This window comes from Melanerpes formicivorus, unplaced genomic scaffold, assembly GCF_026170545.1.
Source record: "Melanerpes formicivorus ecotype bairdi unplaced genomic scaffold, bMelFor1.0.p_v2 SCAF_18, whole genome shotgun sequence".
Lineage (NCBI taxonomy): Eukaryota > Metazoa > Chordata > Aves > Piciformes > Picidae > Melanerpes > Melanerpes formicivorus.
Genome location: NW_027142370.1, coordinates 2,724,759 through 2,747,616, shown reverse-complemented (window position 1 = coordinate 2,747,616; position 22,858 = coordinate 2,724,759). Strand labels below are relative to the sequence as shown.

General features: G+C 45.0%; 1 protein-coding gene across 1 annotated transcript; it reads right to left on the bottom strand.

Moving 5' to 3' along the window:
- Positions 1 to 3,081: 3,081 nt before the first annotated feature.
- Positions 3,082 to 22,491, bottom strand: ANAPC4 (anaphase promoting complex subunit 4). Its single transcript, XM_068149324.1, has 28 exons — positions 22,277 to 22,491; positions 21,425 to 21,530; positions 20,152 to 20,284; positions 18,279 to 18,353; positions 18,125 to 18,151; positions 17,985 to 18,029; positions 17,075 to 17,159; positions 16,588 to 16,698; positions 15,603 to 15,686; positions 14,640 to 14,726; positions 13,927 to 13,991; positions 13,791 to 13,833; positions 13,609 to 13,685; positions 13,066 to 13,166; positions 12,935 to 12,986; positions 12,570 to 12,625; positions 11,356 to 11,402; positions 10,402 to 10,458; positions 10,189 to 10,245; positions 9,559 to 9,652; positions 7,946 to 8,043; positions 7,393 to 7,454; positions 7,265 to 7,303; positions 7,076 to 7,177; positions 5,837 to 5,914; positions 4,936 to 5,106; positions 4,201 to 4,324; positions 3,082 to 3,591 (listed from the first exon to the last, which is right to left on the bottom strand). The coding sequence occupies exons 1-28, from the start codon at positions 22,382 to 22,384 to the stop codon at positions 3,376 to 3,378; spliced, it is 2,400 nt and encodes a 799-aa protein (XP_068005425.1). The 5' UTR covers positions 22,385 to 22,491; the 3' UTR covers positions 3,082 to 3,375.
- Positions 22,492 to 22,858: the final 367 nt, after the last annotated feature.

Below are 22,858 nucleotides of genomic sequence, written 5' to 3'. Positions count from 1 at the left end.
AAAAAGAAAACCCTCCCTCACCCCCCCTTTTAATTGTGTCCCAAAGCCTCCAACCATCTTTTACAGGGATATTCAACGGTGGAATTTGGCCCAGAGCAATTTGCTTTTAAGCTGCATTCAAAGCATCAAGATGATTAATAGATACCACAGAAACCCCAAAGTATCCCTTAACTCTGGATCAGCATTTCAAGTCTTCCAAAATGATCTCCTCAGATAAACTGCTAACAACCTTTACCTGCACTTTTCCCTCTCCACTTTCCCTTCATGGTTTGTTTAGACTGAGCCCATGCTTTCCATCTTTACAAGCACCTGGCTACATCCATCCATCCTCTTTGCCACTAACTCTTTTGTTATCAGATGTAACACTGCAGCAGCAAACCATAAAGCCAGCAGCCTAGGAAGGGGAGCTGATTTCCCTTTCAATCAAACCTGATTTCAGTCACTCACTCCCTCACAGCCACAGACTCAAGCACCTGGATGTGTGTCCAAGCAGCCTGTGCAAAAGCCAGGTGCCACTTTGGAAGAAGGCCCTGAAGCTGTTTCTCAGGTGGCCAGCACATACCCTGATCTCCAGACTGCAGAATCAAACACTTTCCAGTCAAGCAAACAAATGGTTGGTTTGTCCAAAGCAGAAGAGGTTCAGCTATGTTCTAAGAGAACTCCAGCAGCAGATCCAACATGCATCAGCTCTAACTCAGTTCCTGTTGCATGACAGTAAGAGTAGGGCTTTGAGAACAGTGGGTTTGATTTCCTGTATTAAGCCCCAAGGGGTTCTTTGCTTTTTTAATTAGTCAGGATAGCTGTCTCTAGGAGGAAGGGATCTTGGTGAGAATTAAGAACTAAACCCAATAGGAGTCTTAACTTTACCCACCAGGTTAAGTGTGAAAGGTCTTCTGATCTACAGGAGCAGGCAAGATTACTTAATTTGCAGAGAGCTGCCAGCAGAGCTGTAAACCTCCCAGCCAGGAGCAGCAGCCACATAATACCCCTGGGGGAAGCATGCCAGAACACCCACACTACATTTATATCCCATAATAACTTCAACCCTGGACTTTGCTAGCACTAATGGTCTCCAGACTGATTGGCTAGCAGCTCTATCACTTAGCCTAACCTGAGTGGGAGGCAATGGTACCACAGCACACCCAGGTTGTGAAGGGAAAGACCATCACCTGGTGACAGCCTGAAGTAGAAACCTAGCACCGTGGTGAGGTGTGGAGTCATGGAGATCAGGCAGAAAAGGCATGGACAAAAAGGTCTGGAAAAGGATTACAGAAGGGGAACAGCAGGAAATAAAATTATAGCTGCCTAAGACCTTTCCTAAACTAGGAATAGCACAAAGCAGGCAGACTTCACAAAATGAATGATTCTCAAGAGACCTGAAGATTAGCTTTATGGAGTGGACTGTGTGGACACTGCTGAGAACACAAAAGCTCTTTTGACTACAAAGCTACCAAGAAAGAATGAGAAGCCCCTGCAGAAAAAGCTTGAATGAGCCTTCAGTTAGCATAAAAAAAAGGCTGAGAGATCAAAGTGCCCAACGAGATCACCAGCTTCAGCACCACCAAAATCCTGAGGAAGTTTCAGGACCAGGCACTTCCTGCCACCCTTTGGAAAGCACATTCCTGACATTTCTCCTTACAGGAACCTGGTAACAAAATGAAGGGCACCAGTAATGCTTTTAGAAGCACTGACCTGAGCTGGAGGCATTCATAGTGTGTGGCTGTGAAGTATGCACAGGTACTTACCCAAGCCAGAAACAAGACCCCCACTGACTCAAGTATGCCCAAGACAGGCCTAGAAATATGCAGAGAAAAGCCACAGGGAGATTTCTGAAGGGAATGTCCCTGTTGCACAGGACACACCTGCTATTAACAGAAATGCAGAGACACTTAGGAGCAGAGCAGCTCAGATTTCCATATGCCCATGGACTAAAGCTATTCAGCAGAAAGCACAGCAAAACAATTGTTCCCAAGCACTCTGGTGTGACACTTCTGAAAAGCCAGATCTGAAGCAAAAGTTTCCAGGAAGAAGACAAGGCCAGGCTTAAGCTGAGAGGGTTCTGCTGCAGCAGCAATGTCTCATCAAGAGTAACTGAGCTATACAGAAAACCCACAGCACCTGAGGATGGACATTTCTGCCCCTCTTCTCCTAGAGCTTCTGTGTGCCTGCAACCATCAGCACCTGTTAGATGAGAACATCCAACAGCAAGCAGCTTTCAAGGAGGGTGGTAAGGAAGGGGAAAAACAAGAAGCCTCTCTCAGCTTCTTTTAACAAGGGTCTCCCTCAAAAAGTTAACACAATCCACTTCAAAAAAGGCTGTTTGAAAATGGTGTATTGCAGAACCAAGGACAGGCTGCTGTTTGATTGCTCCAAAGCCAAACGACACCTCCAGTTTGATTTCTGAATGGAGCACTTTCTGAAGCCCTTTCCACAGACTGAAGGCACAGACCAAAGGGCAGTGTGTGTTCAGAGAGCTGAGCTTTCAGTCAAGACTGACAGCCAGCAGGGAAGGAAAAAACCCATAGGTTTCTAAACACTGCTTCCAGATACTGTTGCTCAGCACTCCATCATTCCTACAGCAATACATTAATGAGCAAGCAGCTTGGCTGTGCTGAAGCTTATGCAGGGAACAGAGTGTCAAATGGGAATGAAAAAAAAAAGCAGACTCTGTTGTAACTTTTCATTACAAAATCACCAGATGGAGAAGCCAGACTGTCAGGAACAATCCCACAGGAAGGAGAGGCTGAGGCATGCAAACATTTGACAAAACACAGAGACAAACACAACTCCACACAGAGAGGAATGCTGCACTGAGGCCTACAGAGCTGCACAGGCTGAGACAGTGTGTCACTGAGGGCAGAAGTTAACACAAGCAGCTTTACAAGTATGTAAACCTGGCTGTCTAAGCAGCCTTATGCTGATCTGCAGGCTTGTTGTGGGACATGCACTCTCAGGTTGCAGCTCTGGAGGAAGTTTCTGCACCCATTACTAGAACACAAAGCCTGAGAAGAACAGAATTGGGTCCTGAGTTTTGCTGTTCCACATACAAGTTCTTTTTATCTAAACACCAGTAGTCAGGACTGCACAGGCTGGCCACAAAACCAGCTCTTGGTATTTATTCTTCTCCTCATCTGCAAAAAAACTGCAAATAGAAAAGCCCTCAAAGGAATTTTGTTCATACCAAACCATCTGCCAGAAAAACAAACAAACAAAAGGATCAAACAAACACAGTGGAGAACACAGAGTCTTTGCTGAGCAGCAGTACAGAACTCTGACACACAAGATCCTGCTGCAGCTGCCCCAGCAGGGTCAGGATACATCCATCAGCAGCATGAAGGTAGAGTCTTGGTCCTTCACCACTACAAAAGCTTAATGTCAAGGATCCAAACTCGATTCCTGTTCTTCATTCTCTTCAGGTAGCTCCTCAGCAGCTGCACCACACACATTGTCCTGGTTCTCTGCAGACTGATTCAGTTCATCAGGTTCCCCAGCTGCAGCCTGAGTTGTTTCTTCTTCCTCTTCTTCCTCAACTTCCCCATCATCCTCTACGTCCATCTCAAACACTCTCACATGACGGAGGTTTGAACTCAGCTAAGGAGACATTAAGAAGTTTCAGTTATTAAAAGAAGTCTTCAATACCACTTGAAATGTCAGCAGATAGCTTTGAAAAACATTTTGTCTTTGAAAAGCAGAGGTGCCAGGGAAATTAGCAACTTTTGTACTGTTGAGCAGGCTGAGGAGTAAAGCAAGCAGCTCTGTTAAGCTCAGTTAAGAGTTCTTCCACGTTGTGTTAGGAGAGGTGTGAGTGTGTGCTGACACACTTCTAGCACAGTGACAGAAGAGTCTAGTTGTTAAAAACATAACTTTATGGATGAGCTTAAAGGTTTTCAAAGTTGGTTTTTCACAGCCAAGCAGCATTAAGATCAGCTGCTGGTAGAGTTATAGAAAGGCACATCCCCTCTCTGAAGAAAGAAACAGTCAACTACATCAAGCTTTGGTTCACCATGTCTCTCCAACCATCCCCTGTCTTTTGGAGCTTCTGAAGTGGTCCTTTATGAAGGGAGGTGCAAATATGTAACAAAATCCACGAGTGGGAGCAATGGTACCACAGCACACCCAGGGTGTGAAGGAGATCAGCAGAAACAGCCTCAGCATGCTGCTTTCATTGTTTACAGGCTTGTTCCCAGACACTTTACTTACCACACAGGAAACCTTTCTAATGCCATTGACAGAAACATACTGAGCTTTCATATTCTCCAGCACCCTCCACTGATTCTCCAAGCAGACAGTATGTGTGGGTACCTCACCACACTGCTCATCCAGCCTGCACACAGCAAGAAGAAAAACTCAAAGCTAGGCCAGAAGACACAATTACAGTACTAAGAAAAAACCTCAGTCTATTTCTTTTATGTCTAGGTTTGATTATATCACATGCAGCAGGCAGATAAGCATTTGAGACCATCATAACACTGCTACACATATTCTGGAGCAGGGGATCCAACTGTGGAGACAAAGCATTTGCCTCAGCTGAACCTTGCAAAAGTAAAAGATTACAGCAGGTGAGGAGGGAGGGTAGAGCCTGATCTTCCCACAAGTAACAGCTACAGGAGGATGTGGGTGGCCTTCCTTCAAGCCTCTCCTCTGCAGGAGGAGGAGCTTCTGAACAAAGTCCTGGAGGCAATGTCTCCACTTACACACAAGTTTGGCCTCCATGACCTTTCCAAGATATATCACTTCAGTTTCCCTCCACTCATAGAAGACTGAGTGAAGGAACTCTCTGCCTGTTACAGTGGGCAGGATTAGTTCGAAGTCGCTTTCAGTATTCCCTGCTCTTTCTTCACTGTCTATTTTCTTTGTCACACACACACACACACAAGAAGTGTTTACAGCTCAGTATGGCTCTTTGTTTTGAGGTTGCTCAGTTTTTCAGTGTACCTTTTAGTAGAATCCCAGATGAATTCTCTGTCTTGGTCCTCATCTGCATACACTGAAGATAAAGGCAGCTGAGCCAAGACCCTCTCCTTCCCCTCTTGCTCCACACTCTCCTTCAGAACTACAGTTACAGTTTCATCATCATAGAAGTGTGCATCTAAACAACTGTAGCACCTATGGGAAAACAGAAGATTAGAAAGCATAAAGTGAATGCAGAACTGAAATACTTTCCATCTGCACAGCATTCATGTTAAAAAGTATTCAGCAGTTCAGAGGGAGCCCTACTGTAAAAGACAAAGGTCAGTCATGCAGCTAAGACACTGACAGCCAGCCACAGCCCCGGCAGGCTCCTGTACCATGCAACAAAGATTACTCTGAAGGGAAAAGAACACAAAACAACTTGCTAGCAATTCTCTTTCTTCCCATTTCATGTGAAATGTACAAAACAGTAAACACAAACACCTAAGCAACTTCAGAAACATGACTGAAGGGAGGGCAACCACACCTGGCCTCTCCACATGAAAAGGATGAGCTTAGTCTGCCAGGCCTTCTAAGATGCCTTTGATTCAGGTACATAAAGTCTCACTCTGTCATAGTTAACAAACATAAGCAAGAGCTGTTTCCAGCAGCTCTGTTTCTTGCATGTGTGGCAAAGCTGTCATTTTCAACCAGAGAAGTGCAGTTTACCTGACCTTTAGATGAAGTGCAAAACAAGATGCCCACACTCCTGCAGCTGTGATGCACCCACAGAGTACAAGCTGGTGCAGTTCTAAAAGTGGTAACTTGCAGGATAAAAGCCAAACTATGGTGCCTGAGACGTTAACCTAACATAAAACAGACACTGGAAAAGGAGGTCTTCAATTTAGCTATCTGCATTTGAGGAAGAAAATGAACATCTACTGACCTGGAGTCTGAGCTCTCGTTTATGCTGCTGCTCAAGAAGTTTCCAAACTCCACTGCCAGAATTCCATTACTGATTGACCTGGAAGACAACTTTCATTACTTCAGTGACTAACTCCACTCACAGAGAATCCATACCCTCTGACACCAGCTGTGGCAAAAGATGGTGTAAGCCTGTCTAAGCTTAGCACAGTACACGGCTAACATCTCCAATGATGAAACTCACGGATGGGAACCTTCTGATGCCTTCTGCCCCTCAGCAAAGTGTGACTAATGGAGAGAAATGGGCAAACTCTGCCTGGCCTGTGGGATACAGTTCTTGGCTGAACTCTTGGCTCAGTTGTCCTAGTCTCTGGACCATTAAGTTACCTGGTACTCAAATCTATGGAGAATGGGTTTAGACTGTTTTAGGTATCAGTGAGGGAGGAGCTAGGACAGAAAGTACACCACAAGGCTGTAATTCTACCAACAGCAGCTCTCAACTGGACACAGAAGATAGTTTCACCATGTCTGTTCTGCAGCAGTAAAACTGCTATAGAAATCACCACTCCTATCACACTTTGTTGTCTCCTCAATAGCAGAGATCATGAAAATCAAGCATTTGACAGAGAAGAGGAATTTTTGCTGTTTTCTAAGCCCAGGTCATTTCAGTGATCCCACTGCCAGAATACATCTTCAAAGGCTGTATCAGCACCACTAGGCAGTGACAAACTGCACCTGGGACAGCAGCTCCTGCAGGGACACAAACTACACACCAAAGTGATGTGCTCTGTCTACTGCACCTAGGAGCCCACCTCCAATCTTTTTTTTCCTTCAGTATTAAATTACAGGCTGCAAGGGGTTAATCAAAGAACAATATTTAGAGTAAGACAAGGAACTCTGGGAAGATGACTCCCTGTCCTTTTTCACAAGGTTGCACAAGCAGGTAGTTCTGTGAGAAGCAAAACTAAGGGACTCCCTTTTTTTTTCCCCCTCCTAAGCCTAAAACCACCTTGGGCCTTGTAATTCTAATACAACACAAACTCCTGCTGCAGTTTCCTACTGCACTTCCTAATGCCCCCTCATTTTCTCTCATGTCCAGGAAAGGTGCTACTCATGCTGCTCATTCCTGCTTTTTACAAACAGATTCAAGTTCTAATGTCTCTGGGACACAGAATCACAGAAACATTCAGGTTGGAAAGGACCCTCAGGGTCACCAAGTCCACACACATGCACAAACCACTTTTTCCCCCCTCTGTCTCACCTGGAGGCATCAGTAGGTCTCCTCAAAATGTAGATTTTGGAAATAGAGTTTTCTAATATGGTGAAGAGAACATAATGAATATTGGCTGTTTTATCATTCCACCTGTAATGCAGGGGGAGGAGATGAACATTTAGACCAAGTTTTAGCAATTGGTGACTGCCACAGAAGAGGGAGTAGAAGCATACTCACAGAAATGGTAGCTTGAATAACTGAGGAGCAGAATCTTCACTGAAAAGGAACAAAAATAACCAAAGCAGTTTACAAAATGCTGCTGTGATGTTGTGCATCTGAGCTTTAGAGATAAAGGAAGGAACTACCTTGGAGGAGTTTTGTAGAGAGACATGCAGACTGCTTGATGCACTGACTTTCCAATTACATCCTAACAAACATAAGGAAAAGAGGCCAAAAAATGCAGGCAGCTATTCATAATTATACATGGTTGTAAGAGAACAAACCCTAAAGCCCAAGCACCCTCCCAACCAAGAGGAACCTGAGTACATCACAGGAAACATTGACAGTAGAGTAAAAATGCCCAATGCAAGTACTCCTAACACTTGTTTCATGTTGCCTCACAATGTATGGCCTAATGTACAGCTAGCTAACAGTTAGCCAGTACACAGCACACACACACACACACACACCAAAAAGCTAACTAACATTAAAGCCAGAGGCCAGTAATGTGGGAATGGAAGATATGAAACAAAACCCCCTCCCTAGCCAAAGGTTTGTGGCAGAGTGGAAGCTGGGCTACATGTTTTCCCCACAAGGCAAAGAATGAAACTTCAGGCCTTAGCCAGCCAGGACTACAGGCTTCAGCTGACAGCTCCCCCCAGAAGAAAGTTACCATTTATGTGGTGTAGATGGACTTACTGCTGGCTTTTGCAGGCACTGGTCAATGACCTCTTCCATTTGCCTCTTGACAAAGTGCAGTGACTTCTCAGGGTAGTAGGGAAACAGGAGTGGACTTTCTGCAGACAGATGAAGCTGATTTTAGAAGATGCTTGTATGGCTATGAAAACACCAAGTGAAAGCAACTCAGTGGAATGAGGCCCCTTCCCTTCCCATTGAATTAGACCAGCAGAAAAAGGCAGCCATAGCAAATCCTATTACAAGACAGTTGATGCTGTGGAAGTTTTGGAGTCTATGGTTTCTGAAGTTAAACAAGAATCATTTTTCACCATCTGCTTGATATAATATTCAGTATATTCAGGATCACTAAGGTTGGAAGAGACCTCAAAGATCATCGAGTCCAACCTGTCACCACAGACCTCATGACTGGAGTAGGGAGGACACTACTGCCCACTGCAGGCTTGAACTCACAACCTTCCCATTAAGGGTCTGATGCACTACCAACTGAGCCTCACTCCTAAGTCAATCTCTCACTTTTTTTTTTCACCACTAATTAACAAAATAATCTTAGACTCTGGTGAAAGAAAACAAGTTAGGAGACTCCCTTTTTTACAGAGAGTCACATGGTAAAGGCAAGGGGTAATGGGGACAAGCTGCTGCTGGGCAGATTCAGGCTGGATGCCAGAAAAAAACAACTTTTTTTCCACCATTCAAACTATTAAACATTGGAATAAACTCCCAAGGGAGGTGGTGCACTCCCCTGCATTAGACAGGTTCAACCTCAGCTTGACAGAGTGCTGAGCCAGCTCATTTAAACTATATTCTTACCCTGAAAGGTTGGACAAGATGAGGTCCCTACGACTTTCCCCCTGGTGTGATCTACATGTAATGATTACTTTCTTGAACTGGAACCAGACATCTCCTGGGATTCCTTTCAAGCCAACCTTTCTGAGAATGGTTCACTATAAATAAGAAACTCCTCATGCTCAGAAAATAGGAACTGACTGGTAAACAGCTACATAAAACCTCTGTGAAATAACAAGGCCCATTTATTTTCACAGAATCATAGAATCAACCAGGTTGGAAAAGATCTCAGAGGTCATCAAGTCCAACCTATTAAGTATTACTGAATACTTAACACCTTCTGACAACTAAACCATGGCTCCAAGTGCCACATCCAATCCTTTTTTGAACACCTCCAGGGATGGTGACTCCACCACCTCCCTGGGCAGCACATTCCAATGCTCAATTACAGTTTCTGGGAAGAATTTTCTCCTCACCTCCAGCCTAAACTTCCCCTGGCACAGCTTGAGACTGTGTCATCTTGTTCTGGTGCTGGTTGCCTGGGAGAAGAGACCAACCCCCTCCTGGCTACAGTCCACCTTCAGGTAGCTGTAGAGAGCAATAAGGTCTCCCCTGAGCCTCCTCTTCTCCAGGCTAAGCAAGCCCAGCTCCTTCAGCCTCTCCTCACAGGGCTTGTACTCAAGACCTCTACTCAGGTGAAGACCCATGACTAGCACTACACAAATAACTCCTAAGCAGGCAAAGGCAGCTTGCCCTTCTACATGTGTTACATTCTACATCTAACTTTAATTCATTTTCAGTTGTTACTAAAGCACCTCTAGAGAAGTTACCTTTAAGATGAGTACTGGTTTTGAGGAAGTTAAACCACTGGTTTCCCTCTGTATTAGGAGGTGATACGAGGTCATCATCTTCATCTTTCAAGTACTACAAAAGAAAGAGACATTGGTTAAGACTGAATTTGAAGAGCAAGGGACATTAAAATTCACCTCCAACATTGTCCCTCATGAGTCTTAATGTTTTCCTTCTTAATTTAGCATGCCCTTGCCCTGAAACTAAATGTTCCACCCCTCCTGGAAACAGTAAGCAAAATCAGCTGTTAGGTATCTAAGATCACAGTGGTGTTTCCATAAGAAGCTGACTTTCACATCAAGTTTGAGCACCACTGTTTTGAAAGCCAGTGATGAATGGCATGAAGACAAACACCACACTGCAGCTTTACATTGCTGCTGCTGGCTGCAAAGAAGCTGCCCCCTTTGGCTGAAGATACTGTGCTGCCTGACACATGCTGGAAGATGTGTTTTCAAACATTCCTTTGCCTAATGAAGGGGCAAATCATTAAAATGTTTTCCTTTATGTTTACTGGAATGTGCAACACAGAGCAAAAAGAACAGAGAAGAGAAAATGGGCACAGCTTTAGAAGTTTCTCCACCTAAGGATTTTCTCCTTCCCTGCTCCTTTACCTGGCCAACTCTCTCCACATTGAAGTACTTCCCCTTACGGTTGTAAAGATCTGGTGCCTGAAGGAAGGATGCAAACAAAGCAATTATTTAAACTGAAAGAAGCAGTAGTGTACAAAAAGCTGACTGAATTATTTGGTCACACATCTTTTCAGATTCAACTCTTGGCAGCAAGCAGAGTCAGATGCTTGCACTTGGCAGGCTAGCAGAACTCACCTCGTTGAAGTGTTCAGTGAGGAAATCAGCAACAAATGTGATATCCTTTTGAGTCATCTAAAAGGGGAGAACAGAAAAAGGGGTGAGAAAAGGATTACAAGTACATTGCAATGAGCACAAAACACATGCTCTGCAGGCTGAGCAAGTGCAGCTCCCTCAGACTGTCCTCACAGGGAACATGCTCCAGCCTCCAACCTTCTTAGGAGCCCTCTGCTGAACTCACCCCAGCTTATTCCTGTCTCATACAGGAGGACCTCAAACTAGAGAGAGTATTCTAGATGTGATCTGATGAGTCCTGAATAAGGAGAGTGACCACTTCTCTTGACCTCCTGGCCATGCTTTTAGTACAGCCCTGGCTACTCTTGACCACCTTCACTGCCAGGGCACACTGCTGGCTCATGCCCACCAACATGCATCCACCAACATCCCCTAGCCCATCTCAGTAGAGCTGCTCCTTGCTGTGCAAGTGCAGGAGGTGAATGGTTCCACAGGACAGAACCTTGCATTTGCCTTTGCTGAACTGCAGGATGTCCCTGTCTGTCCATTCCTCCAGCCTGCCTGTTTCCCTCTGGAAGGCACCTCTGCCCTTGAGTGCTTTAACTGGTTGACCCAGTGTGATGGTGCCTGGTGCCCAAGTATTCCACCTCCTCTAGTAGGGCACTGGAAAAGGTGTTCAAATCCCATTCTGGCAGTCACTTATGCCACATTAAGAGCTGCTACACACAGAGCTCTCACATTCACACACAGTGTACTGAAGAGAGTAGCATAAAAAAGGAATCAGAAAAGGCAATTCATGCCAGACAGCCATCAGTGTGAATCTGTAAGCATCAGCTTTTCCAGACAAGTGACAGACACTCTCCTTCAAGTTTGGGAACAAATATAAACCTTCCACCTTGCACTCAAGCCAAGCAGAACACAGACACAGCACCATGCATTAGCAAATGACACTATTACCTTGTTCAGCTCTGGAAGCACATGATCTTCTGACATCCTCAACATGGCTTAGGGGGAAAAAGTGATACTCTTACTGCATTAATATGAATATGGTTTTCCTAATATTCTTAATTTACCAGGGCTATGTAATAAGACACTGCTGATAAAATAGGAAAGATTGTCAGGAGCAAGGGAGTCTGGAACAAAGAATTATGAATTGAGACTGAAATTAAGAGTCTCTCTTGCCCCAGCAGCTCACAGCACAAATCCTGCAGGATTTCCATCTTTCATTTTTAGCAATGATATTGTAGCCTGTACAAGACTCAGATAAGGTTATCACAAAAAGGGGACATAGGGATTTATTCATCTACATCCTAGGAGCAGTAAGGTGGCTATAAATGGACACACATATACACATCAATATTGTCATGCCCAGAACAATGTGTTTAAGAGAAGTTATTTTAAATCAGTGAGGCTCAAACAAACAGTTCTCTGTTTGCTTTCCACCCAGCAAGCACAGTGAACATTTAAATGATGAAAGTTCTAAGTTTATGACAGAGAACTCTCTGACAGTTCTGCTTTCTGCAGTTTTCACAGTTGAAATTATTACAGCCCTGCTACTGAGTGCTAACACTGCAGTTCTGGCGCTGTCACAGTGCCTGGCGAGACTGCTTCATTTTTAGAGTGGCTGTAAAAAGGTCAGTTGTAAACTTCTTTATAACCCCTTTATTAAATGAAGCAGGCTGAAATACAGCATTCTGCACTTCCTTCTAACATTTTACCTGCAGCTACCCAGCTTCAACTGGGAGGTGGCTATTGAGTGCATTCAGAGACTGTTTACAGCCTCTGTGTATAACCCTACAGGCCTCCACGGGAGAAAACAGCAAGTGGCAAAGTATCTAAGTATACTTCAAACCTGATGTAAGCTAAATGCAGCCCTTTAATTTCTTCAAGTCAAGACCAGCAAATCACTCATGGAGCAGACAAACTTGGAGTAACACTAGAGGTTAAGTCCAGGCAACCCCCACTGTACACAGACTGAGTTTAATGAGGAACTACCAAATTTATCATCTGTGTGTTTAATGTGGTAATTACTCCTGCCTCATCAACTGTCACCTTTTAGATGTCCAGAAGATTACTAGGATAGAAATCAACAGATGGCTGTGGCTAAGGCAGGCTCAATTACTTGCTGGCTTCCCAATGCTTACAATACAGAGCAGACACTGGATGCTTACCCACGTAGAGCCACCGGAAAAAAGCTTTGAAGTTTTTCATACTACTGTCAATAACTCTGAGCAAGAAACACAAACAATAGTGCATGAGATTTAAACATCACAAGCTGCTCCAGGCTTCAGTCTCACCTTTACTACAGAGAGGCCCACCAAGCATTGTCAACTCTTTAAAAATTCCCAAGGGAACTTGCCCCAGTAGGACTGCTCCTAAGGTATCAAGTCTGGGAGATGCTGCAAGGGAGGATAAAAGCTCACCACTACCAGAGGAGTCCTGCTCTCCCAACCTGCCCTCTTCCCAGCTATGTGCTCCCCCTTAGGTGCAAGACCCACCTGGCACATGCTGCAAACTGTCCAGACTTTGTACTTACTGAAGCAGCTCATTTGCTTTCAGGATGAAAGAACCAACAGCAGTAATAGCCTCTGCAAAGAGAGCTAACCGTCACGATTAAGCTCTTGCAAGTGCAACCAGAGTGGTCAAGTATCACACACACCACTGTACCTTCAATCCCAGATGCATCTAATCCCAGAGACTCATATTTTTGTTTCCACAAGGCCATCCCTTTCAGCTCACTCAGGTGGTACAACAGTGCCTCAGAGCCACTAGGAAGGCAAAGCAAAGAAGCACAATCTTTTAGTCACTCTTTGCATATTCACTGCATGCTACACTTTTATCACTTAATGTGCAAAGTGGAGAGCTTCATGAGGTGGTCTGGCATGTAAGGGTTCAAGCACCACTTCAGAGAACAGCAAGTGTTGTCCCAATGATTTTAAGCACCACAGGAAGCTGGTGGGAATATTTTGCATACATCCTATGAACACAGCAGGCAGTGAGGTACAGGGGCAGCTGATCTGTCATGGAGACCACTCTAAATACTTCAACAGTTCTCCACTACCCAGAAGTCAAATAGTGCATCTTGCCATGATCACAGCCTCTGCACCAGCACACCTACACACAAAGAACAACCCCCACAACATAATGCCTTTTATCAAAGCACAGAGCACGCCATGGACTCTGCAATTCATTGGGCACACTGTGACTTACCTCTGCAAATGACTTATGACCAGCTTTTGTATGCTGGAATAGGAAGACTCAATGGACTGGCCAAGTTTTTTTAAGCCCTGGTAAAATCAAAGAAGAAATACAAACATCCAACAATGTTCTGTTAAGAGACAGATTTAATAAATTCATTATTTGAGTATGCCACAAAGAATAACTGAACATACCTTTACTGTCAGCTGGTTCATTAGTAATGCCTGAAGCTCCAGGCTGAAGGGGTGAGGGAGAGAACCAAAAATGCATTGATTTTTGTATTTCAATAGCAAATGCAAATGTATACTCAGATAAAACAACAGTAACTACCTTGCTTTGCCCCACAACAACAGCTGCATAAACTCATCCTGAACAGAAGTGGTTGTATTCTTTTCCTGTCAGTCAAAATGATTGAAATAAGATTGGTGAAGAGATTAAATCCAGGCTGCCAAATAATCTCACAAACATTTCCAATAAAGCATGCTGGAAACCCCACTCATATCCTTGAGTGCTGAAACCAGACTACTGAGCTCTGGATCAGCACTCCAGTTGTATTAGGCAGTAAAAAGTCTAAGCAGTTTGCCATCACCAAGAATGTCTTTTTAAATAATTAACTAAGTCCTTTAATTAACTTCTACCCATGGGCAATAAACACAAAATCTAAGCACATCCAAGAGCATCTCAAGCATGGCTCTGCTGAAGTAGGCTCTAAGTGTGGGTGGCTGTTACTCAACATTTACAGCACAAAGAGCACAACCTTAAACAGAAAGCAACTGCTCAACAGTTGTGCAGGCTGAAAACTATCACTTCTGAGCAACTTAGAATCAGTAAAATCAGGAAGCATCACAGGACAATCTTGCTTGACTGTACTCAGCTTCATGGTCAGAGCACTTGACACACAGTAGCTTCCAGGCTGCCTCTGAACTGCAGAGATTGTCACCTGGAGGCACTCTGCATGAACACCATTAGGATATGTAGCATGTTAACAGCAACAGAACTACTGCAGGTGTTTTTCTCCAACAGAATGGTTAATCCTACAGTACCTGGACAAACTTGGTTAGCCGTGAGTCCATCTGCATCAGTATTTCTTCCCAAGCTTCACACATACAGGTCAGTGACAGCTTTATATACTGTGACACAGACACAGACATAAACCTCGTTCTGCTGTCCCCCCTTCCAAACACATGCAAGCAGTGGACATTATAATGCCACAGGAAGGTAAACTGTAGGTATTTATATAACATTTTATTGCCAAATTCACAGAACAGACCTCCAGAATCATCTAGTCCAACCCCACTGCCAAAGCAGGCCACACAGGAACGAATCCAGGCAGGTTTTAAAAGCCTCCAGAGAAGGAGACTCCACAACCTCCCCGGGCAGCCTGTTCCAGGGCTCCAGCACCCTCACAGGAAAGGAGTTTCTCCTCATGTTGAGGTGGAACTTCCTTCAGCCCAGTGTGTGATTCTGTTGCCCCTCATTCTATCACTGGGCATTGGTGAAAAGAGACTGCTTGACACCCACCCTCAATGTATTGGTAAACACTGCTCAGATCCCCTCTCAGCCTTCTCTCTTCCAAGCTAAGCAGCTCCAGATCTCTCAGCATTTCCTCATACAAGAGATGCTCTATGTCCTTAATCATCCTTGTAGCCCATTGTTGGACCCTCTCCAGTAGCTCCCCATCTCTCTTGAACTTGGAAGCCAAAACACACAATACTCCAGATGAGGCCTCTTTAAAACAGAGTAGAGGGGCAGCAGCACCTCCCTAAGCCTGCTGGTCACACTCTTAAGGCACCCCAGGAGACCATTTGCCTTCTTGCCCACAAGGGTGCATTGCTCTCTCATGGTAAACTTACTGCCCAGCAGGACTCTGAGGTCCTTCTCCAGTTTGGAGTTCTACACTTACTTAAAAGCAAATTAAGCTTCCTATTAGAAAACATTTGTTTTGCTTGCATTAAGAATGTAAGGACTGTGGTATCCAAAGGATGTGGTAGGTAGCACCACTGTACCTGCAACAGAGTTGAAATGTGAGTGAACTTCCGAGCCATCCGAGTCACCTCAGGTAAGTAACTCGACAACAGACTGGTGTCCAGCTGTAAGAAATGAAACAAGCAGCACTCAGCAGATGATTTGTCTTTCAAGAAAACTTAATTACAGAAATAAAGACAGACTGAGAGGGCCCACAGAAAAACCTGCCATTTCTCATTTCCTTAAAGCTGGTTTTAAGAGGGAAACAGACTCAATTCAAAGGGGCCATAAATCTTTGTAATACATCCATAAAAGCTCCTGAAAAGGTTCCTCGTTTTGAAGTTCTAACAGTGATAGTTTTAAGCAAGACTGTTCTGGACAGACTGGATAATCAACTGCACTGATGCTGTGCCTTTGTGTGCAGAATGAAGAAACTCTGCCTAACTGTAAACATAACATCCATTTATTCAATGAAAGCCATACTGAAAAAGAATTCCTCAGCTCATCAGTGAAAGTGCATGTCAGCAGAAATCCAGAAGCTAAATGGGGGTGAAATCACAGAACTGTCAGGGCTGGGAGGGACCTCAAGGATCAGCCAGTTCCAACCCTGCCATGGGCAGGGGGCTTTGAACTAGATGATCCTTGAGGTCCCTCCCAACCCTGACAATTCTGTGATTCTATGGAGAAGAACTTCTCCCTCATATCTCATCTAAATCTCCTCTCCTCTAGCTTGGATGCGTTCCCCCCAGTCCTATCATTACCTGACACCCTAAAGTGTCCCTCCCCAGCTTTCTTGTAGCCCCCTTCAGATACTGGAAGGCCACAAATAGGTCTCCTTGGAGCCTTCTCTTCTCCAGACTGAACAACCCCAACTCTCTCAGCCTGTCCTCAGAGCAGAGCAGCTCCAGGCTGCAAGTAATAGCTTGGTGTTTTTTCTGCAAATGGTGGGAAAGCAATAAGGCTACCAGAACAGAATTAAAAAGGCAAATTTACTTTAAAAGAACATCTCAAAATGATTTTACTTGCCTGAAAATATGTTATCTCTGCTTCACTGTCTGGGGAGTCTTGTATCTCTGTAATAACTGATAACGACTTCAGATCACTAGACAAACACAACCCATGACAGGAACCTGCCACCTGAAAGAGCCCAGTTTGGAAGTTAATGACATCTTGCCTTTCCTCTATGATTGCATTTACTGCTCTAACACATTCACACACACAGAGGCCTGTGGGCAGTGACATGGGAAAATGAAGTGGAATTTGCAGCTACTGACCAGGAGCAAACCCACTCCTTTTGCTGTGGATTAATGTTGAACTGACTTCCATTTGAAACCAGCTGTTAGAATCACCAGAGTCAGAACATGGTAACCACACCAGCCAACAACTTTTCCTGTCTTTAAAATTCAGCAAGCCAGTTTCACTTATGTGTAAGCAGAGCCACAGGTCTTTTTCCTTCATTCAGTTCAGCTGTACTTTGGTACATTATGAAGAAAAAACCATGGAAAGAACATACCCCAGTTACTGTAGCAATCTTGAACATTCCATAAGCATAAATCTCAATAAATCCTGAGCTGCCCCCAAGGACAAGAGCATTAAGCCTGCAGAAACACAAGAAGGTGTTGAAGAGCATACTGAGACAAATTCTAATTCTCAACACTGCAATTCCATCCCTTCACAAAAGAGCCTCCAAAGAATCACTGACCAAGAAGAAACATTGTGCTGCTGCCTAGGCTCCACCAAATTTGAAAGCCAACAAACAAAAAGCACTAACTTGGATTTCACTGCTAAGGCCTGCCTCTAACCCTGACAGAAAGAATATCACTTATGAAGTTATCTGAAAGAGTGAGGGGAAAAAAATTACACAGTTGAGGCACAGAAGAGGTATCAAGTTTTTGAAAGTAGTAACTGGTGATAAACTGAGATGTAAAGTTTGACATAAAGAGGATGATTCTCTGCAGTGAGACTGTAAGGAACAGAAGTGACAGGAAAGAAATGACTGGAAAAACAAGGTACAGACTTCAAACCCCCTCCCCTCAAACATGTGCCACAAGCACTCCACAAAGCCAGCCTCAGTCTGCTAAGCCACACTTCCTCCAGCATCTCCTCACGTGTTTTCCTAGTAAGAGATGTTTATTTTAAAGTAACCCTAATACAGCTGATCTCAGAACTCATTTTAAGTGTAGCTAACCCCTCTAAGTCAAGAGCCAAAGGCATAAACTGATGGTGACTCCTTTTTTTTTAATGTATTGTTCGGGCTTCATCTTTGTACATGAAAACAGAAGACATTCCCTACCTTTTCTCCAGGATCCTTAGAAACAGATTATGAACACCTCAAAAGCAAACCCACTCAGCCACTACTGTATAGCTTGAAAAAGCCACCACCAAAAAACCCCAAACCAAAACCACAACAGCCCACAACTTACCTTACATCACCCAGGAGCTTCATAATCTCATCTGATTTTTCCTCACTGAAAACACAAAGCCCATGGTTGAGGTTTGTGCATCTTGTCTCGGCACCAGAAAGCAAAACAAAACAAGATCCAGAGAGGTGACAATCCCTTACCTGAAAATTTTTGCAGTGGTACTGTAACTGAAAACAAAAGAATTGTTGTCAACAGTGAGCAGCCAGGCACCTACAGAGCACTGAACATGAATAACCAAACCAATGGCAAACCCCAGCCAACTGTACCTTCCCAAGCTTACTGTGCCGTGCTTACTTTTTGGGCAGCGCTGGTAACTTAGGCAGAAGGAGATTTGATTCATCCTCAGCATTGTAAAAGGAAGTGAGCACACTGAAAAAAAGCAGCAAGACTGATTTACCACCCAAGCTGTAAGAATGGAGTGAGGGGAAGGTGAGGTCTTTCTCACTTCAGGGTTACAACAGATTGTGTGGATTAGTTACAAATACCAGAGGGTAATCCCTTATGGAGCCTTTAATAATTTAGCAAATGCTCAAATTAATCAAAAAAGGCTGAGAAATCTTTTTTTTTTCACTGCCACCAAAGGAGAACACAAAGTTTGTATCTGCTGCCTCAGTAGCTTGACACCAAACCTCTCATCATCTGTATTGCAGTTACTACCTGAGGCTGTTTAAACCCTGTACAGCCCTGCGGTACTACCTACCTACACCGCACAAAAGCTTCACTCTGAAGGCACACAGTGAGAGGAAGAGGGAAGTGCAAGACATAAAGGGTAGTTGTAAAGGGTGGCTGTAGCCAGGAGGGGGTTGGTCTCTTCTCCCAGGCAACCAGCACCAGAACAAGAGGACACAGTCTCAAGCTGCACCAGGGAAAGTTTAGGCTGGAGGTGAGGAGAAAGTTCTTCACTGAGAGAGTTGTTAGCTGTTGGAATGTGCTGCCCAGGGAGGTGGTGGAGTCCCCATCCCTGGAGGTGTTCAAGAGGGGATTGGATGTGGCACTTGGTGCCATGGTCTGGTAGGCATGAGGTCTTGGGTGACAGGTTGGACTCGATGATCTTTGAGGTCTTTTCCAACCTTGTTGATGCTATGATTCTATAATACCACACCTCAGACATGACAGAGGGATGAGATTCCCCATCAGGAGGTAAGCCTATCCCCATCAGAAGAATGCTGGAGTGATTTAAGATGCAGTTATTTTCCAGCTGTTTTAGGATTGGTGTTTTCTGGAGGTGGTGCTGGGGACGCCCCAAAAGCCAGGCTTATACCAACTCCTGTTTTAAAAAGCTATGTTTTGTCTTGCACTGAAATAAGGTGCACATCAGAGGTTTCTGCAAGCGACCACAAAGCCTGAAGCTCACCGAGCTGCAAAAAGTACTCTGATGCCACAGAGCTCATGGCCACTTGGTCAGTCTGACATCCTGAAGCAAGCACACCCTCAGCAGCACTGCCAGTGGGGTTGGATGCAACACCAAAGGCACATCATGAGAGATAAATGCATTAAAAGGTCTTGATGCAAAAGTGAAGGGAGATTTAAATCCAATACTGATTCTAACAAAACAGATGAACATAACATCATTATAGTTTAATTAATTGCTATCAAAGTAGAATAGAATAGAATAGAATAGAATAGAATAGAATAGAATAGAATAGAATAGAATAGATCAGACCAGACCAGACCAGGTTGGAAGGGACCATTGAGATCAAGTCCAACCTATCACCCAGCACCATCTAATCAACTAAACCATGGCACCAAGCACCCCATCAAGTCTCTTCCTAAACACCTCCAGTGATGGTGACTTCACCACCTCCCTGGGCAGCACATTCCAATGGCCAATCACTCTTTCTAAGAAGACCTTCTTCCTAACATCCAGCTTAAACCTGTCCAAGTTAACACTACACTAAACAGCTCTCAAGAGGTGAGTGCTCAAGACTATGGTGAAATTTTTCTGTATAACCTAAAGAACTATGCCTAAGGTATCAGCACTAAAAATGAGCACATGAAAAGTGCTTATTCTTTAAAAAAAAAGGAAAGTTTTAGCCAAGCAGTTTAAACCCCCCCCCCAGTTTCCTAGTATTATTTGATATGACTGTTTGTAACATAGTAAGACTAAGTTATTAGTAAGGTGGCACTGCAGAGCCCATCATTTACTCCTAGGGTTTGTCAGGCTCACCTGCTTTCCTCAGTCACTTCCATCCAGTGCATGTATGCAATGGAGGAGTCCACAGAGAAGGAGTGCAAGCTCTCAGGCTTTTCTACATCACACAGAATAATCCTCTTGGTATCAGTAAGGCCAAAAGCCAAAACTAGAGAAAGGGAAGCAAAATGTATTAATGCATCTTTGCTATTTGTTATTGCCAGATTGTGCAAAACTTTGTACTTGATGCTGTAACTAGGAAACAAAAGGTTGAAAGCTAAGTACTGGATAGAACTTTCTCTTTGCCTAATTAAAACTCTTCCAAACTTTGATTCTAATAAGTAGATTTCAAGTGCAAATTTGAACTCCTATCATAATTCAGGTGATAATGTAAGCCAAAGGCCTGATTTCACAATTACTTATTGACAAGTTAAAATGAACATGCTACCAATAAGAGTCCTGATAAAGCAGAGCCTTCAGTTCCTGCCAGTTTGAGGCCAACACGACACAGCTGGCTGTCCATCAGAAAAGTTTGGGGTTTGCTACACAAAAATACAACAAAGTGACAACACAAGACTTGCTAAGCAACTTTGGCATCACCTTCCTAACTTTATTCATCCACAAAAGCACGTGGCAGGCACAAATTTCTGTGCTTGCTTTCTTGGAAGCAAAAGCCACCAGCTTTAAGTTTGTTCAACTCCTCAGATCCCATCACAAAACAATACACAGACTTTTAACCCACGTGTCGTGGAAGAGAACTGTTCCCATTCTCCCACCTCTGAGTCAAAAACTTAACTGACTTCCAGCCTAGGTTTACTAAGCTGCTAATTTCAGCATTATTTCTGCTGGTAAGGCAAAGGCTGTTTTTCTTTTTTTAATGACTATTATTTCTTCTTCTCTGATGTATTATTAGAGCAACCTGAGCCTCCAAAGTTCAGCTTACACTAAACAAGCTAAGCTCTTCAGTCAGTCCTGAGCAGACAATCTCTCTCTCTCTCCCAATAAATTTGTAGTTCACACAAAAACATTCTGCTTATTTAGGGAACTTCAAGTTGTGCTACATCTTAGAAAAGCTGCATTTTGAAACCAAATTCACCTTACAAATCTTTCTTGCAACTGCTCTCAGCAACAACCCTAAAGATCTATTACTCTGAATAAACCCACATAAAACTAAGCCACCTCCCCTCTCTCTTCAAACACAGTTTACTTGAGAATCTCCTTCACAGGCAGAAGTATCATCACCACAGCTCCCACTGGGTTTTAAAGGGATTCTTATTGCACCATTATCATCTCATATACTCGACATTACTTTTGCCATCCGGTCTCCAAGCAAGAGCAGTCACTTCTTTTCCTGTGTTTTCATTGGGAGGCAAACTCCACACCCGCTGAAAGTTTGCAAGGCGGTGAAGTAAAACCTACAAAGCAAACAGGTCGCAGAAAACATAAATAAAACCAAGCCACAAGTCTTCCATTAGCCCCAGGTTGTGAATCAGCCCACGGTTCACTTTTTTAAACCATTTTTAATAACTCCTGTGTCGTAAAGGGAGAGACTACCTGCTCCTCCAAGCAGATGATTCAGTCCTGTGTAATTTCAGAGGACAGAACACTGTTTACAGCAAAACTGAGCTCTGCTGTGCTCTGTATAAACCCACAAGCCTGTGACCAACGGGGGATAGATACCCAGACCCCTGCAGCAGTGACAGCCTGAAAGCACAACATTCTCTCTTCATGCATGATTGCATACAACACTTCCAGGAAACAAACCAGCCCCAACCGAACCAACCAAGAAATCCAACCAACTTAAAAACAGCTTTAATTTAAACACGGCATCTCCTGCGGTTTGAAATCCCACTGGTGCAGGCAGTGAGAGCATCCCCAGGGAAACTGCTTAGAAATTAGAAAGCAAAAGAGGAAGCGGCAATGAAGCACTGACCAAGCCCCCTCGCTACCCTAAATGCTTAGGAGCGCGGTGCCCCAGCTCAGAGCCGAGGCAGGGCAGGGACCGCGGGCAGGGACCGCCCGGCAGGGGCTGCGCTTTGCCGCCCGCAGCAGCGCTCGCTCCCTCCTCCAGTGCCTGCCGGCAGCCCCAGGCGCGCTCCGAACCACGGCCCCGGCCAACCCGCCCCCCGCCCCGGCGGCTCGGCAGGCCCCCGACACTCACCTCCCCCGCTCTGTTGGCCAAGGCGATGAGGTCCCTTTTGGGGGACCAGGCCATGAAGACGACCTCCTGGGGCAGCTGCTTCTCCCCGACCTGCCGGAAGGCGGGCATGGCGGCGGGGCTGCCCGGCCGGGCACCGGCGCCGCTCCGGGGGCTGGGGAGCTCCTTCCGTGCCACCGGGCACCCCTGACCCAGCACGCCGCCCCTCCGCGCCCTCCGCTCCCGGCTTCCGGAGGCGGCGCTTCCTGCCGCGGCGGCGCTGGGGCCTGGGCGGTGCTGGGGCCGTGTGCCTGCCCCTGCCTCGGCGCCCGGGGCGGCGGCTGCGGCTCTAACCCTGCCCGCTGGGAGCCCTGTGCTCCGCAGCGGGTTCGAGGGCAGTGCCCCGTGCCACGGGGCTGTGAGCAGTGCCCGCGGGGAGGAGGCGGAGGGGGCCCGGCGCTGGCTGGGGGCAGCTGCGTTCAGAGAACCGTGGACTCGCAAAAGGGTAGCACTTTCCTCTAGTACCCAACCTAAACCTACCCTGCTGCAACTCAAGGCCATTTGCTCTCATCCTGTTGTTACTAGGGCTAAGCACAAAGTGCATGC

Excerpts from the sequence above, each read along its gene's own strand:
- ANAPC4 (XM_068149324.1), bottom strand. The coding sequence starts at position 22,384 with ATGCCCGCCTTCCGGCAGGTCGGGGAGAAGCAGCTGCCCCAGGAGGTC. Across the intron at positions 16,699-17,074 it reads AGATTGCTACAGTAACTGGG|GTGGCAGGTTCCTGTCATGG; the intron begins GTATGTTCTTTC and ends GGGCTCTTTCAG. Across the intron at positions 12,987-13,065 it reads AGATGCATCTGGGATTGAAG|AGGCTATTACTGCTGTTGGT; the intron begins GTACAGTGGTGT and ends CTCTCTTTGCAG.